The sequence below is a fragment of the Siniperca chuatsi genome, linkage group LG1, assembly GCF_020085105.1.
Source record: "Siniperca chuatsi isolate FFG_IHB_CAS linkage group LG1, ASM2008510v1, whole genome shotgun sequence".
In the NCBI taxonomy this organism is placed as follows: domain Eukaryota; kingdom Metazoa; phylum Chordata; class Actinopteri; order Centrarchiformes; family Sinipercidae; genus Siniperca; species Siniperca chuatsi.
In genome coordinates, this window is record NC_058042.1 from 13,607,462 (window position 1) to 13,623,068 (window position 15,607).

The window sequence follows — 15,607 nt, forward strand, 5'->3', positions numbered from 1 at the left end:
GATTATGAGGAGAGAAGTACAGAGGTGTGTGGGTAAGGGTGCGTTAAGGCAGCACCAAAGAGAAATGGGGGTGGGCTTACCGGCCAGTGATGAGGAGGAAGAGGGTAAGAATGACCAACAGGGAGAAGCCTCCTACAGACGCTGTGACGACCACCAGAACTTGACCCTGATCAGCGATATCAGGGTCTGAGGAAATTGAGAAAGCAATGGCGAACACAGAGGAAAGCCCAATCAGTACCTGTTAATATTAGCATTTCTCTCCCAAAGTTCAAACCAAAGAACTGACACACTACTTGGCGATACAAAGCTGTCACAATTTACTATGAACACAATTGATTAAAAATTATATTCAGTTTTTGTGTTGCTAAATTATAACTTTCTCCATATTAATCACTATTGAAAATACAGTAGAAGGCATCAACTCATTTTATAGTATCCTAAATCTGACCTAAATCAGACTGCATTGCCATAAAACAGATTGAGATACAAATGTTGAAGTAGTTCCTATTCAGACTTGCACAGTTGCACATAAATCTATTTGAAACCATGACTTTTTTCTTTTCCATTGGTATGTTGGAAAGTCATGGATATTTCTTTCTATGTGTCTCTTACACAAAAAAGCTATTTTAAACTATCCTCCCTTTTGCCTGTGAGCAAACAAAATATACATATAAAAAATGTTTTCATAACAAAAATAAGTAACTTTATAAAAATGTTTTGACAACAGCTCCTTTAGACTCAACTTAGCAACTTAGTGAATTGCTTTGCACATTTATTGAGTGATGTATTTATTTTGATGAGTCCTGAAACATTTAACTGAGCATAACTTTTTTAACATTGTTGGTTCAGACCTGGTCTTGGTCTACTTCAACTGTTGGTATAAAATAAAGGTAAATAGACAAAAGTAATCACTGCGTTGTGTGTGACATGAGTAGTAGTATGTTGTATGTGAGAGTGAGCATTGTATGTGTTGAATAAGGAGTGAGAGAAGATGGTACATATGTAGAAACACAATCCAAATATATAAATGGACTTATGTCAGATGCATGGGTATATGGGAGTATGAGAATGTGAAGGTGGACATCTACATATTCATCACCTAAAGTGTGTATCTTGTAGGAGGCTGTGCATTTCTGCATATTTCAGGATTAGAATCAGCAGAGCGTTATGTGTGCATCAGGAACTTACAGAGCTTATAAACATTTAAATAAATGGCTCATGCTTGAAGAAGCACTGATGAGTTTCAGTGATCCATAGCAAAGAATGACCATAAAATGTCTCCAGGGATTTCATAGGGTTATTGATCAACACTGATGACTCCACATCTCTGATTTTAAAACTCATTTCTTCTCTTGTGCATTGTTTTAAAACAAAACTCCATATCCATTGGATTTCAACGCATATCTAACTAACTGAATGACCGAATATTAGTGCCATTTCTTCCTAAAACATCAGCCAGTATAAACACAAACACAGGCACAATTCCCACATGCTCACTCCTCCACAGTCGTACCCTCAGCTCCAGTAGCAAACTCAAATTTGGGGCTGTACGTTGTGTAGCCAGCAGCAGTGCGAGCACGCACGTGGAAGACGTAGACAGTCGAGGGCGTGAGGCCTGTTACCACCACGCTGGGGATTTTGGTCCGCGTCGATGAGTAGCTCAGCTGCTCTTGCTCCTAGAAAAGCAGAATGAGATGATAAACAAAAGCAAGTTTTTGGCAGGACAGACAAACATGTTTGCATAAACCCATTATCAATGCAACGTTTGAACAAAACATCATTTTTTATCCTATTAACTATCATAGCAGACAGTGAACAAAGCGGAGATAGCAATACATTATGGACGCTCTACACTTACATTTGGATTTCTGTATGCGAACAATGCACATTGTTCTGTGAGCAGTGATTGTTCTCTGTGTATGTAATCACTTGTGGTGCATTTCAGTACTAAAATAACTGTAATGCAAGCCATTGTTACCACTAAGCAATGAACACATATGATACATAATCATGGTCTAAAAGAATTTTTCAAACTGCCTTATTTAGTATGATACAAGACTTTACCTTATCATAGTATTTGACTTCATAGTCCACTATGTCTGAAGGTGGCTGTTCCACTTCTGACCAGGAGAGGGCGATGCTGTTTTGAGAGGCCCAGTCTTTCCTGACTACACCCACCAGTGCAGGACCTGAGGATACAGTCGAAGAGTGCAGGGATTTGAGTCAGCTGTGATTACAAACCTGTGAGGAGTAGGCTGTTTGGAGGTTTTAAAATTATGCTCAAGGGTTTACACAACAACAAAATGTCTTTTTATACTATAGACATTTCTAAATAAGTTAATTCACTCTGTATAAATCTTTACACATTGGCAATTTCATGATACTTCTAAAATAACAAAAAACACGATAAGCTTATTTGACTTAGCGATTAACTTATGTACTAAGGGTTCGCTTACTGAAATGTATATGTACATAAAGATTGGGAGAAACATGAGCAAGAAAAATGGCAAGTTTGCAGCCGGACTGAGCAACCTAGAGTCACCTGTCCGAGAGGCCCAGGGGAATGAGGAAATGAGTGATTCCAGCCATTTATTACTCGAGCCACTGCAGTGAACTCCAAAGTGAATCCACTTCAGAGACACGACTGCCAAACACATTATAAAAGTGTCTTCAGCCATCATAAAAAAATATATCAAAATTGTACAAAAAGTTTCAGAACTCCAAACTGGAAAAAGATATCTGAAATAGTGCCTGAGAAAAGTGCATGCCGCATACATAACATCTCAACTCTACAGCTTACAGTAGACAATCTCAAGTAAAACAACTTTAAAAAAAATGTAACGACCTGATGGCACTTTGGAAGAGAAATTGTTTCAGTATCACAGGAATACCCAAAGGGAAAGGAGGGCCAAAAAACAACCATTTTACTGTCCAGCTCCAGTATGATGTGCAGCCTGAGAGAAACATTTTTGGTAACCAAACCACTAGACCTACAGCAACTGTTTATCATGTTTGTCATTATTGCTGAATTTGGGGGAATATTTTACACAAGGCTGCTGAGGAGACACAAAATCACCTAGCAGAGATTCAAATATTTACCATCAATTATTCATAAAGCCTTCGCTTGAACAGAATATGATTTGGCAAACTAATAGATCCAGTCCCTCTGTTGTCGAGCGTGCTGTTTGGGAGATCACTGTTGGAATACAAATTCAAGCCCAGATTGATGTCTTAAACTGTCCTCATGCTCAGAGAAGTGGATAACCTACTACACACAGAAGGCCACAGACCGGATGGGGCACTTCAGAAAGGTGACGCGTCACTGTATTTAGTTGGCCGCATTGGGGCTCAGATGAGACTTTGACATCTTGTCAAGAAGCCAAGATTTTCTAGCAGCAGCTCGGCCCAGACATGACACTTCACAGTCCAGCAGCTCAACCATTTCAACTTGCATTAAAGCAAAAAAAAAGAGAAGAGAGGAGAGAAAAATGGTGCACACAGGAAGGAAGAGTTTGATGCTGACTCCTGCAAAAATGCACACTCGAGGTGACAAATATGTAAACCTTATTATGAACCTAAAACTCTAAACTACGTCCTGTCTGTGATACAGAGCCACAAAACCTTGTCATAGTGTTTGAATAAAAATGATGACGCTCAACTGAGAAATTAAGTTGTGTCATATCAATTAAAAGTTTTACACTACTTACAGGATTATCAAAAGGAGACAAAAACATCTTCAAAGTGTGTCAATCATTGAAATATCAACACACACCCTAAACATATACTGTGGCATAACACAAGGATCACACATGGATAGGATCCCACTCATTAGACTATGCTGTCTATTAAACAATTTGCAGAGCCAGATCACACATCTGCCATGTCAGCCATGTTATACCAGGTACAGTAACATGTGCCCTTTCTATCCTGGTGGCAGGTGGTGCCTCAGCTGCGCAGAGCGTCTGGAGATGATGTGGGAATATTTCAAGCCTATCAGTCTTGCTGCCTGCTGCAGTTATTAATGGCAAACAACAGACACACCAACAAAAACATACACCATATATTGACAGAACACTACAGAAAGGTGCACATGAGTATGTTTGTGGTCCCTTATTAGTTTTACAGGTATTTAAAACCATAACAGGATTCCTTGCATGAAATCCTCAAAACCAAGCATGAATAGATCCCAACATGTAAATGAATAAGTACATTTGTGACAATATGAGCTTGTGATTTGAATGATTCTGGTAAGACATATCTAAACAAAAATGGTGCCAATAAATGTCTTGTTCAAATAAGCAATGATGATGTGCTTCAGTTGGTATCAGTGTAACCAGGCAGATAAATATGCATAACCCACTTAGGGGATAAGAAGGTTTGCGAGAATCACATTACTAGAGGGGATTTCTGTCTGCAGCATAAAATATAATGTTATGTATCTTTCACCATGCGCGCGTGTGTGTGTGTGTGTGTGTGTGTGGACATTTTTGCAAAGTGAGAAAACTCTCAAATACCCCTCTAAACTCTTATGCAAGAAGCTATTTTAGGTTCAGGATAAATCAATCCACTGGTTAGATACCTACTGTTATGTATGAGTGGCTCAAAGAAAACAATTATGGTCATTACAGTTTAATCACAATTCACACATTAAAAGATAATTAAGAATCTATAAACTCTAGTTACTGGCAACATGTAAAATAGGTTAATCCTCAACTATAGATGCTCAAATAGATAAAGAATAGACAGAGGGGGGATAAGAGGAGAGAGAGAGAGAGAAAACGTGAACAGGGAGAGCTGTAAAGAAATCCCACAAGGTTGCATCTCCCCAGCATCTGAGCATATAAATAGAAGTCAGCCTTATTCCCAGAGCAAAGGAGACGAAGACAGAAGAGAAACCAATGGAGGAAAGGGGAAAAGAGCCAAGTAAAAGGGAGAAAATCTCCTGAATCAGGACACCACAAAACAGTGGGAAATGTTCACATGTGGATTTAGAATATGAAAACTTTGCATGACTCTTGGTTTTACTGGAATTTGTAAAAGATTGAAAAATAGACAAGTCAACAGCCAGTAATTTCCAGTGTGAGGTGAACTCTAGGTTCATATGAAAGGTTATCTACATAAACCTCTCCTTAGGAACCTTTCTACCCAAATGTTTTAACTGAACAACAGTAGACATGCCACAGCACACCTTAAAAATAACCACGTGTATACTGTATGGCATATTTACAGTATACTATATGTAAATGTATATATTGAATACGTAATCTTAATATTGTTCTTTAAAGCTAGTAGAAGGCTTAAATTAGGGGGAAAAGGCATTAAATTAATGAAATGACTGATTCCTTAGATTCCAACAGACACAGTGCAAAAACTGTATGCCATGGACAGCCACAGATGTTCAACCAAGGGCCAACAGCATCCACTGACTGAGTGTCAGATTGGAGGGTAAGGACTCTAAAATTTGGCCATCCTAAAACGATGTCATGGTGGTGAACTAGCTATAATCAAACTATGTACCACAAGCTATACATGTATGCTTATGAATTAATGTAATTTATTGGACTGTTTGGACCATTGGGCAAACATTTGTTGTAGTCTAATATTACCAACAATGAGTCAGAGGACAATACGGACATTAACATCGTAATTTATTACTAATTGCTTATTTAAAAAAAAAAAAAAAAGGTATTTATCATCCGATTTTAAAAACTAGTATGATGAACACAAGTGCAATGTGTCGTAGTAGAGAAGTAGAGTCTGGAATGAACTGAAAGACAATGAGCACAACTCTGTAGGTATTTAACCATTTAAACCAGCAGCTGTCGTAGCGGGGGTGCTATATGGAGGTATGTGGACCCAAAAGCAGATGATGAGGAAGCGGTCTCAGGGTGAAGTGGCCGGATGACTACCGTGTTTATTGTGGGATGAAATGAAAGCAAGAAACAGGCAGAGGTGAGCAGACAGGTAATGAGCAGACAAAAGGCAGATAAGTACCAGCTTGCATAGGTGAAAGCAGGGGGGTGAGTCCATGGTGGGAACACAGTTCACAGGGGAGCAGGCAAAATCCAAACAAGGTCCACAGGAGAACAAAGAATCCAATACAAACTCACTAGATATGCTTGGCAGGAACAACACCATGTGTACAACAATGATCCAACACAGAACAAAGAAACGACCCAGACTAAATACCCTCGGGGAGGTGAGACAACGAGACATAGGTGCAAACAATCAAGGGAGGGCCAACAATCAAAACTGGAGGGAAAACACAGACAGGAAGTAAAAACACAAGACACACAAGGGAAGAAGAATACTACCAAAATAAAACAGGAAGTGATAACACCTAAACTACCACAGCAGCTATTCCATTTCAATTATCTCAGCAAAGGTTCAAATCAATGCACAATTAAATCTCACATTGAGCGATTGATATGATTCGATTAGATATGTAATTCAATTAATTTTGATTAATTTGATTAATATCTTCCAGGCTCCACAAACATAAAAACTAATCTGAACCGCCAACAAAAACACATGTTAACTTGACAGGTGTAATCTTTAGTCCAAACTTTATTTACTTTACTGGCTCAATAGCCAACATTTTTAGCCTCTGCTAGGGCACAATCTTTCCTTTTTTATCTTACATAAGGGTTACTTTGAACACAGAGTGAGCCTATCTTTGTGGTTGTCTCTCTGCTCCTGGAGTTAGGAGCACATTTTGACCTCTGTGCAGCAAACACTTAACACAAATTTGCACTGATTTCTCTGTGTCTCTTCACAGAATACTGCAGTGAACCTTGCGGGAGGAATCGTTGGTGAGGAACGCTCTGCTGAGCAATATCTCCAGTGTTTGTAAACACAGAGATCATCCTGCTCAATCTGCTCTGCATTGCTGCCTTGAGAGGCTGACCTTCATCAACTTCAACAAGCGGAAAACCAGTGTCCTGCCTTACAAAGTTAAATTAAGTATGGAGGAGAGTACGTAACAAATAATCAAATGTTTTCTGAGAATCCATGGCTAAACAGATATTACTCAGCTCTTACGGCTACAAAACTGACTGATAACTCCAGAATGTCATATCGTCGAAGGCGATGAACACTCCACTCAGTTCAAAGTGATCATGCATCTTGCTTAACTGAGCATTATAACTTATCAAGGTTAGACAAGCACACAGGCAATAGGGAAGAGAAATTATTAGTAATTCTGATTAATAGGTTTAGCATAATTAAAAGCATAATGAGGCATTAATATGAAATTTACAAACAGCATGCCAACAGAAAATAAATCACCCCCCTCCTTCTCACTAAAAAATCCAGTTAATTGCTAATTCTGCTTTTGATTGGCTATTATTCCATCACTGGCATAATATCACAATCAATTATATGAATCACCTTGCAGCATCTGCGTTAATTGCCAATGAGCCTGTCCATCCCAAGTCCATCCAAACATAAGTTTTGACAAGCACAGATTTACAACAAGCACTTCTCTAAACTCAATGAATGTTCCACCTCATTTGAATTTATAGTAAGTTTTGGAGTGCTTGAAGAATGTTTTGCATTTAAGAGCAGACATATGGTGCTTTGAAGAGTTCAAATATATTTTGTAATAGTTGTCTGTTATTAGAAAGCATCATTAAGAATCTTCCTGGAACATTTTCCTCAATGTACAGCTAAAATATGTATTAAATGCCACATGCATGTTGCTTGTTCATTTAGATTTGTGGGAGTTATTTTTGAGTATGAGTGGTGTACAGTGTGTAAACATACTTTTTATACTAACTGCCTTTTTCCCACATAAAATGTGCAGGACAGTTATATAACTGCAAACAAGGAATCAGGATCTATTCTTCTATCCTGTATCAAAGCACAATATTAAAGTATGTTTGATTGTACTCTCTCTAATGGATAAACAGTATATGTGTATATGGAACTATATCTATCTATTGTACAATTCTGCAATGACACTCAATCAAAGAAAAGGGGTATCTCTAGTATAAAAGAGGCTGTAAGAGAATAAACATGTGTGTGTGTGTGTGTGTGTGTGGGTGTGTGTGTGTGTGGTAGAGAGGATTAAAAGAGAGTGCAGGGAAGAGCTGGGAAATGACTAACAGACCAAATGCAAGGCTGTAGGTGGTACATGGGTTAAGCAAATGTGTGTGCTATTGTCATATGTGTATGAATTTGTTTGCCTGCTTGTTTTGCATGCGTGTCTGGCTGTGTGTGTATATACAGTATGCCTACTGAGGAAACGCAGTTTGACAAGTTAATCCACTCTAAACATCCTAATGGGAACATCCCCACAGGCTGCTTCTCCTCCTCTACAGAGATTATTTTGCATTCCAACTTCCTCCCATCAGTCTAGCTGCCTTTGCCAGAGAGATGGGTATGAAGTGACACACATACACCTGACATCTGGTTTCCATGGTATGGTGACAGCCTATCAGCAAAACAGTGCATTTCTAAAAATAATACTGTAAAATAATAATTTTCACTGTATACTAGGGGTGAGGTAGCCACAGGAAATGACATAAAGTTATTAACTTTTCTTGAATGAGCAGGAGCATGGTTCAAGACCATTATGATGGCGATATTATAATTGGGACAACTTTGACAACAAATGTGAAATGACATTTTTGTTCCCTCCACTCAGTCTTGGTTCCTTGCTGTCACTTAAAACGTCAACTCCATCATTAGTGCTGCTTCATTCTCATCTAGCATCTTACTGCTTTTGACATAGTAAGCTGCTGGATGCTGCCTTCCACCTTTGTTCTGTACACATGGGCACAGTTATTCAAAATTTGAATCTGGCACACAGTTAAACAGACTAATAATTGTACTGATTTCAAGTCATTTTTTATTATGGGTTGGTCGATTGGCTGGTCCACCACTTTGATCCAGGCTGAAATATCTCTAACTATTGGCTGGCTTTCCATGAAATTTTGTACAGACATTCATGTACTCTGAATGTATTGTAATCACTTTGATGATCCACTGACTTTTCATCTAGTGTCATCATCAGGTCAAAATGTTATTTTGTCCAATACTTCTGTTTACTTCTAAATGACTGCAAACTAATGACATTCCCATCATCCTCAACTTTACTTTGTGTTTAGTGGTAATTAGCAAAAGTTAGCATGCTAACATGCTAAACTAAGAGTCGTTGTGGTCAACATTATACTTGCTAAAAATCAGCATGTTAACATTGTCAAGACTTTTCTTGTTTAAATATCACACAGCATCATTCTGACCAAGGCACCACAAAATCGAGACTTCAGAATTAAGACCAGACGTCTTTAAGAGACTTTGTTCATGCCATCTATTGTACAAGTAATTGGACAAATCTGTAAGCCTACCGATTGGCTGTAATTGTAAAACAAACTTTCAGCCAGGATAGCATATGTCTTGTTGTCTCTAAAACTGAAGTAGAATATACGATAACCTGATGTATACTGTTTGCACTTCCCATGCTCCCCTATGTTAATACAACTATGGCAGCCTATTGTTGCACACATAGATGATTTAGCACAGATATACCCATTTCTCAATTCCCAATTTTTATATGTGAGCCACTGATGACTGATGAGCGTCTGTCTTGTTCTAATCAGAATTTCATCTCAGTACTGGCTTGCAGATGCTGAAAGGGGAGAAAATGTGCAGATACGTCCCAGTATAATTTATTAATCCACTTTCTTTTCTTCCTTCATCTCAACCTTCTCCATTAATTATTCCATCAATATTCTTGCCCTTAAAATATATGGTTCAGGTTTCAGTAGTTGAACTCAGGTCTCTTATGTTTCCTAATTCAAGCCCCAGACAATGCTGGATTGAAGACTGCAAGCTGTAGTTGAACTCAGGTCAGCTGGGTTCTACTAATTAGGACTAAGTTCACATCACAGTGGCTCTGTCAGCTCTTCAAGGGTCAGAAATGTGCTTTATCTCCATCCATCCATCCATTTTCTTCCGCTTATCCGGGGCCGGGTCGCGGGGGCAGCAGTCTAAGCAGGGACTCCCAGACTTCCTTCGCTCCAGACACTTCCTCCAGCTCCTCCGGGGGGATCCCGAGGCGTTCCCAGGCCAGCCGAGAGACATAGTCCCTCCAGCGTGTCCTGGGTCTTCCCCGGGGCCGCCTCCCGGTGGGACATGCCCAGAACACCTCCCGAGGGAGGCGTCCAGGAGGCATCCGGATCAGATGCCCTAGCCACCTCAGCTGGCTCCTCTCGACGTGGAGGAGCAGCGGCTCTACTCCGAGCTCCCCCCGTGTGACTGAGCTCCTCACCCTATCTCTAAGGGAGCGCCCAGCCACTCGGCGGAGGAAGCCCATTTCGGCCGCTTGTATCCGCGATCTTGTCCTTTCGGTCACTACCCAGAGCTCATGACCATAGGTGAGGGCAGGAGCGTAGATTGACCGGTAAATCGAGAGCTTTGTCTTTCGACTCAGCTCCTTCTTCACCACAACGGTCCGATACAGCGCCCGCATCACTGCAGACGCTGTACCGATCCGCCTGTCAATCTCACGCTCCATCCGTCCCTCACTCGTGAACAAGACCCCGAGATACTTGAACTCCTCCACTTGAGGCAAGGACTCCCCACCTACCCGAAGAGAGCAAACCACCTTTTTCCGGTCAAGAACCATGGCCTCAGATTTGGAAGAGCTGATTCTCATCCCAGCTGCTTCACACTCGGCTGCAAACCGTCCCAGTGCATGCTGCAGGTCCTGGTTTGAAGAAGCCATCAGAACGACATCATCTGCAAACAGCAGAGATGAGATCCTGTGGTTCCCAAACCGACACCCTCCGGCCCCTGACTGCGCCTAGAAATTCTGTCCATATAAATTATGAACAGAACCGGTGACAAAGGGCAGCCCTGGCGGAGTCCAACATGCACCGGGAACAGGTCTGACTTACTGCCGGCAATGCGAACACAGCTCCTGCTCCGGTTATACAGGGACCGGACAGCCCTTAGCAAAGGGCCCCGGACCCCATACTCCCAGAGCACTCCCCACAAAGCGCCCCGGGGCACACGGTCGAATGCCTTCTCCAGATCCACAAAGCACATGTGGACTGGTTGGGCAAACTCCCATGAACCCTCGAGCACCCGATGGAGAGTATAGAGCTGGTCCAGTGTTCCACGACCGGGACGAAAACCACTCTGCTCCTCCTGAATCCGAGGTTCGACTATCGGACGAATTCTCCTCTCCAGTACCCTGGAGTAGCTTTATCTATTGACACATTATAGTTAGGGTAGGTAACGCTGGCGAAACTAGCAACACTAGAAACAGATAGATTTTGAAAGTATCTAACCGAAAAAATCCTACCCCCTCCCTTCAGGTCTCTCTCAAAAGCCACTACCCCAAAACACATTTTCATGCACAATGAGTGTGCGCAGGTAGCCAGGTAGGTAGACAGGCAGGTAGGCCAGCCAATCAATTCATTCAGTGGATGAGCTTATTGCAGGCCTGCGACAGCCACAGATACCGGATTTTTTTCTTTTCCCCCAGAGCATATGATTTATTGATTGCTGTCGGGATGTAAAGAGAATTTCAACAAATATAACAAAGAAAGCTTCTGAAGTACATCACCTACCCTAGCTTTAAGCCAGATGGAGAGACAGAGACCGTGGAAGAAGTCAGGGTACTCAGGAAGCAGAAAGGTAAATCTAGCTGCAGAATAAACAAATCCCTGCCTGTTACTGTAGAATAAATATCTTAATCTGCTCCCAAACACAGTATTCATGAGCTATGAATCAGGTATTATGTAACTACAGGAAATGCATATGTCAAGCATAAGCATGTACATTTATTTTTTATTAATATTTTAGAGCTAAATATGGCTAGTTGAATGTAAACCCTCAACAATCTGTCCAGAAAAAGGAGAAAAAGTGGAATACATAAACTGCAGATGTCCTGTCAACAAAATTTGCCATTTTTAGGAACAAGTGCAGTCACTAGTGTCCTACAGTCACTATGCACGAAAGTTAAGGAATTTAACTCAAAGCCTTAAGATACATTTTAATTTACCAAATACAGTTAACAACCATATTACCAGTAATCACTATAAGCATTTGACCAAAACTGGTCCCTCATATCCATTGAGAAACTCCAACCAATGCCCAAAGAGGTAAATTGTGGATGCAGGAACAGAGTACTACAAGATAAGGAGCTATTTTTTCACATAATCTTTTGTTTCAATATGGAATTTTTGGTGAACACCTTGTTAATGCTCATGTGAGTTAAGTAGTTCAGTGCAGCAGGTGTTTTTGGGCAGCGGCAAGATGAACTGGTGGACAAGTAAAACTCCAGGTTGCTTTTGCAACATGCTAGTTTGCAAGTTTATAAACTATTTTTTATCGGTTTTGCTTGGCCCCCTGCCTCCCACAGGTGAATGGTCCACTGGGGAAATTCCCACCACTCCGGATGGCCATTTTGCCCATACCAGCAGGATTAAAGTGATGAATGTGCTGCAATATTTTGTAGCTTACAATGTACTATTTCAGCCCTGCAAAATATTTTAAAATTTATTTATGTAGTAATGAAATTCATGGCTGCAACTAACAACTGTTTTCATTATTTGTCTTTCAAATATTTTTAGGGTCATTAGTTAATCAAAAAATAATGCTCAACATAAGACACTGGAGCCCAGTGTTAAGGCTCTGAATTGCTTTTTTGTCCGACCAACAGTCCAAAACCCAAAGTTCTTCAATTACAGTAATGTAAAACATAGAAAATCTGCAAATCCTCACATTTGAGAAGCTAGAACCAGCAAATGTTTTACATTTTTGCTTGATAAATGACTTATAAATGACGAATAATAAATTATTCAAATCTAATTTGTTTGCAATTAATTGTCTGTCGATGGATTAATCAATTAATCCACTATCTGTTTAAGCACTCATGAAATTAGTAATTAATGGTAAATCATATTTAAATCAAGACACCATATCAATATAAGTCAATCCTACAATTAGGTAGGATAGAGATACAAGCGAACAAAAGCGCTGCAACTCACCAGCTTGGTGTGTATTGACGGTAACATTCGCCAGTGAGCGTGCAGCCACACCCAGCCCAGAGACACCATTCACGGCCTCTACGTGGAAGGTGTAGTTGACGTGCATTGCAAAATCTAGTATTGCCACAGAGGTACCAGTCAGACCAAGTGGCCGTGGGATGAACCGCAGGTCTGGCTCACATGGCTCACACTGTGTCACGCCGCTGTCGCTGTCACCTCCATTACAGCGCTGGCACAGGATGTTGTAAGTGATGTCCTTCCTGCCTCCTGTATCGCTAGGAGGCATCCATTGCAGGAAGAGAGCCGTGTCATTGATCAGTGAGACCAGGTTCCTGGGAGCTGACGGAGGTCCTGAAGAGAATGAAAGGTTATTTATAGAGAGATACTTATTGATAACCCCCTGATCAGGTATTTTGTAAATATCTTACAAATACGCTTGTACAAATATAACATAACACATATAGAAGGTTCTGATTTTTGTCTGATTTAATACAAGAATGGACAAAACACATGACCTATGATCACTGGTGCCATTTTAGACATTTTGTACTCTTGGGAGAGCCACTAACAGTGTCTACAGTTTAACAAAAATTATGACATGTGCAGCAATAACATCTTACTTTTGGCATACTAATGTGCAAAAATACTGATACTTAAATACTAACCTGTATTAAGTATAACAGCAAATACACCACTCATCTGACCTTGATGATGAAGCTAAAGTGGGCGCATGATCACCAAAATCTACCAATTAAAGGACCTTTAACAGCAAGTGAGTATATTTTGAATTTGTAGTATGTGTGTGTGTGTGTAGGTAGGTGTGTGGGTGGTTGGCTTTCAACGTATTCTGCAGTATTTCCTTCCAACAGCCTGTGTGTCACTTTTCTGTGTAGAAAAAGGTTCAGATTTTTTTCCACTTTTCACAACTGTACAATGTCTGAGTTGGCAAAGTGATCAGAACTGAAGTTGAGAGTGTGTCTTTGAATATCTGTGTGTAGGCGTGTCTTTGGTGAGCTTTTGGAGTGCCATAAATGTTGCTACTTGTCAATTTCATAGATACTACTGTCAGAATTTTTTTTCATGTTCATGAATGGGGTACCTCCCAACAGATGTTTTTTTTCTCCAAAGTTGAGATATACTGTAGAGGCATAAAGTTGTGGAGGCATATATTCAAATTTAGCTCAATCATACTGCTAAAATAAAAACGAGCAGATGGATGGGGGAAAGATGGCACCAGACTAAAATAAATGACATGCAAACAGAAACTAAGAATGTCCCAGCTGACAGTCGTTTTTGTAATTACTCTACTAACTTGTACAAGCCATGGTGGAGGAGTCTTTGATATCCCTGTAGAAGCCTTTGTCGCAGTGACAGATGGTGGCGGCCTGGTCATGGCTGGCGCTATGTGGAGGACACTTGGAGCATTTAGTGTTGCCAGCGTATGCCTTGAAGAAGCCAGGCTTGCAAGCTGGAGAAAAAAAGAGGTGGAGGAAGAAGCCAGTTACACAAGGTTAATGTTCCTCATGCAACTTAATTTCCATCAGCACAGACACATTTAACTCAAAGCTGCTTCTCTCCTCACCTGTGGTCTGACCTTATTTCTTGAGGCACTATGGATCAATGTCACCTCCTTATTAGCTCACTAAGCCACATGCTTATGGTCCTGTCCATTGTCCAGTCTAACAAATGGCACACACCTGTAATGCCCCTTTTCTGAATAAAGAACCCACAAACTCACACAAACCACAAATATGTTTTGAAATAATCACATTACAAACAGCTTATAGCCCCACTAAGGCAGTTTTTTTTTTTTGCCATTGTGGTCTGGCAAGGCTCAACAGGCTTTTCCTTGAGATAGTTGTCATATCATGAAGGCTGAACAGCAGATGGTTGCTCATGTTAGGCTGCCTGTGAAAATCCAATAGTTAACAAGAGTGTTGGAAAAGTTACTTGAAAAATTAGGCGTTAATCAAACACTCTCGACTAACCACTCATTGTCAAAGTCACCAATCACATTAATGTTACTTTACAGACTGTATGAAATAGGACAGGCGGTAAATTAGCCGAATGTTACTCTGTCTAGCTTCACAAAAGTTGCTTTCTAATCGCCGAAGCCACAAACCCAACTGCTGTTTCTACAAAAATGAAGACATTGTGGTTAAAAGGCACTGGACTGGACCATCAACGGCTAACGTAGCACCGGTGGTCGTACGCTCCCGAACTCCCATCCTCACCTCAGCCGCCTGAATCAAACACCATTCGGACTCTGAACTAGCTAAACCCGGGTTATTATTAGGTATGTACAGCTGGCAAGCTCGCTAGCTAAGGGGAGACAACATGCAACAAAAATAAGTTTAGAGGTACTGGAAGGCATATTCCTCCTCTCCTGGCGGAGGCCAGGCACGCTCCATGCCATGTCCATGGGATTTGTTGGGTCTCTGTAATTAATATTATAAAGAGTACGCTCTATAGGAAAAGTGCAATGAGATAACTTCTGTTATGAATTGGCGCTATATAAATAAAATTGATTTAATTGAATTGAATGTCCCTCTGGACCTTTCTCTCTGCTGAACGCACCCTACTCCCGGTAAGAGAGCTAATGTTAA

At 40.6% G+C, this 15,607-nt stretch overlaps 1 protein-coding gene across 1 annotated transcript in view; it reads right to left on the minus strand.

Annotated features, from left to right (window-relative positions):
* Window positions 1-15,607, minus strand: part of LOC122877153 (ephrin type-A receptor 6-like) — a 58,539-nt gene that overhangs the window by 9,461 nt on the left and 33,471 nt on the right. The window contains exons 7-11 of the mRNA XM_044198283.1: window positions 14,314-14,469; window positions 13,002-13,352; window positions 2,065-2,189; window positions 1,514-1,676; window positions 81-186 (exon numbers count right to left, since the gene is read on the minus strand). Coding sequence (XP_044054218.1) covers window positions 81-186; window positions 1,514-1,676; window positions 2,065-2,189; window positions 13,002-13,352; window positions 14,314-14,469 — 901 coding nt within the window. The remainder of the gene's footprint in view (window positions 1-80; window positions 187-1,513; window positions 1,677-2,064; window positions 2,190-13,001; window positions 13,353-14,313; window positions 14,470-15,607) is intronic.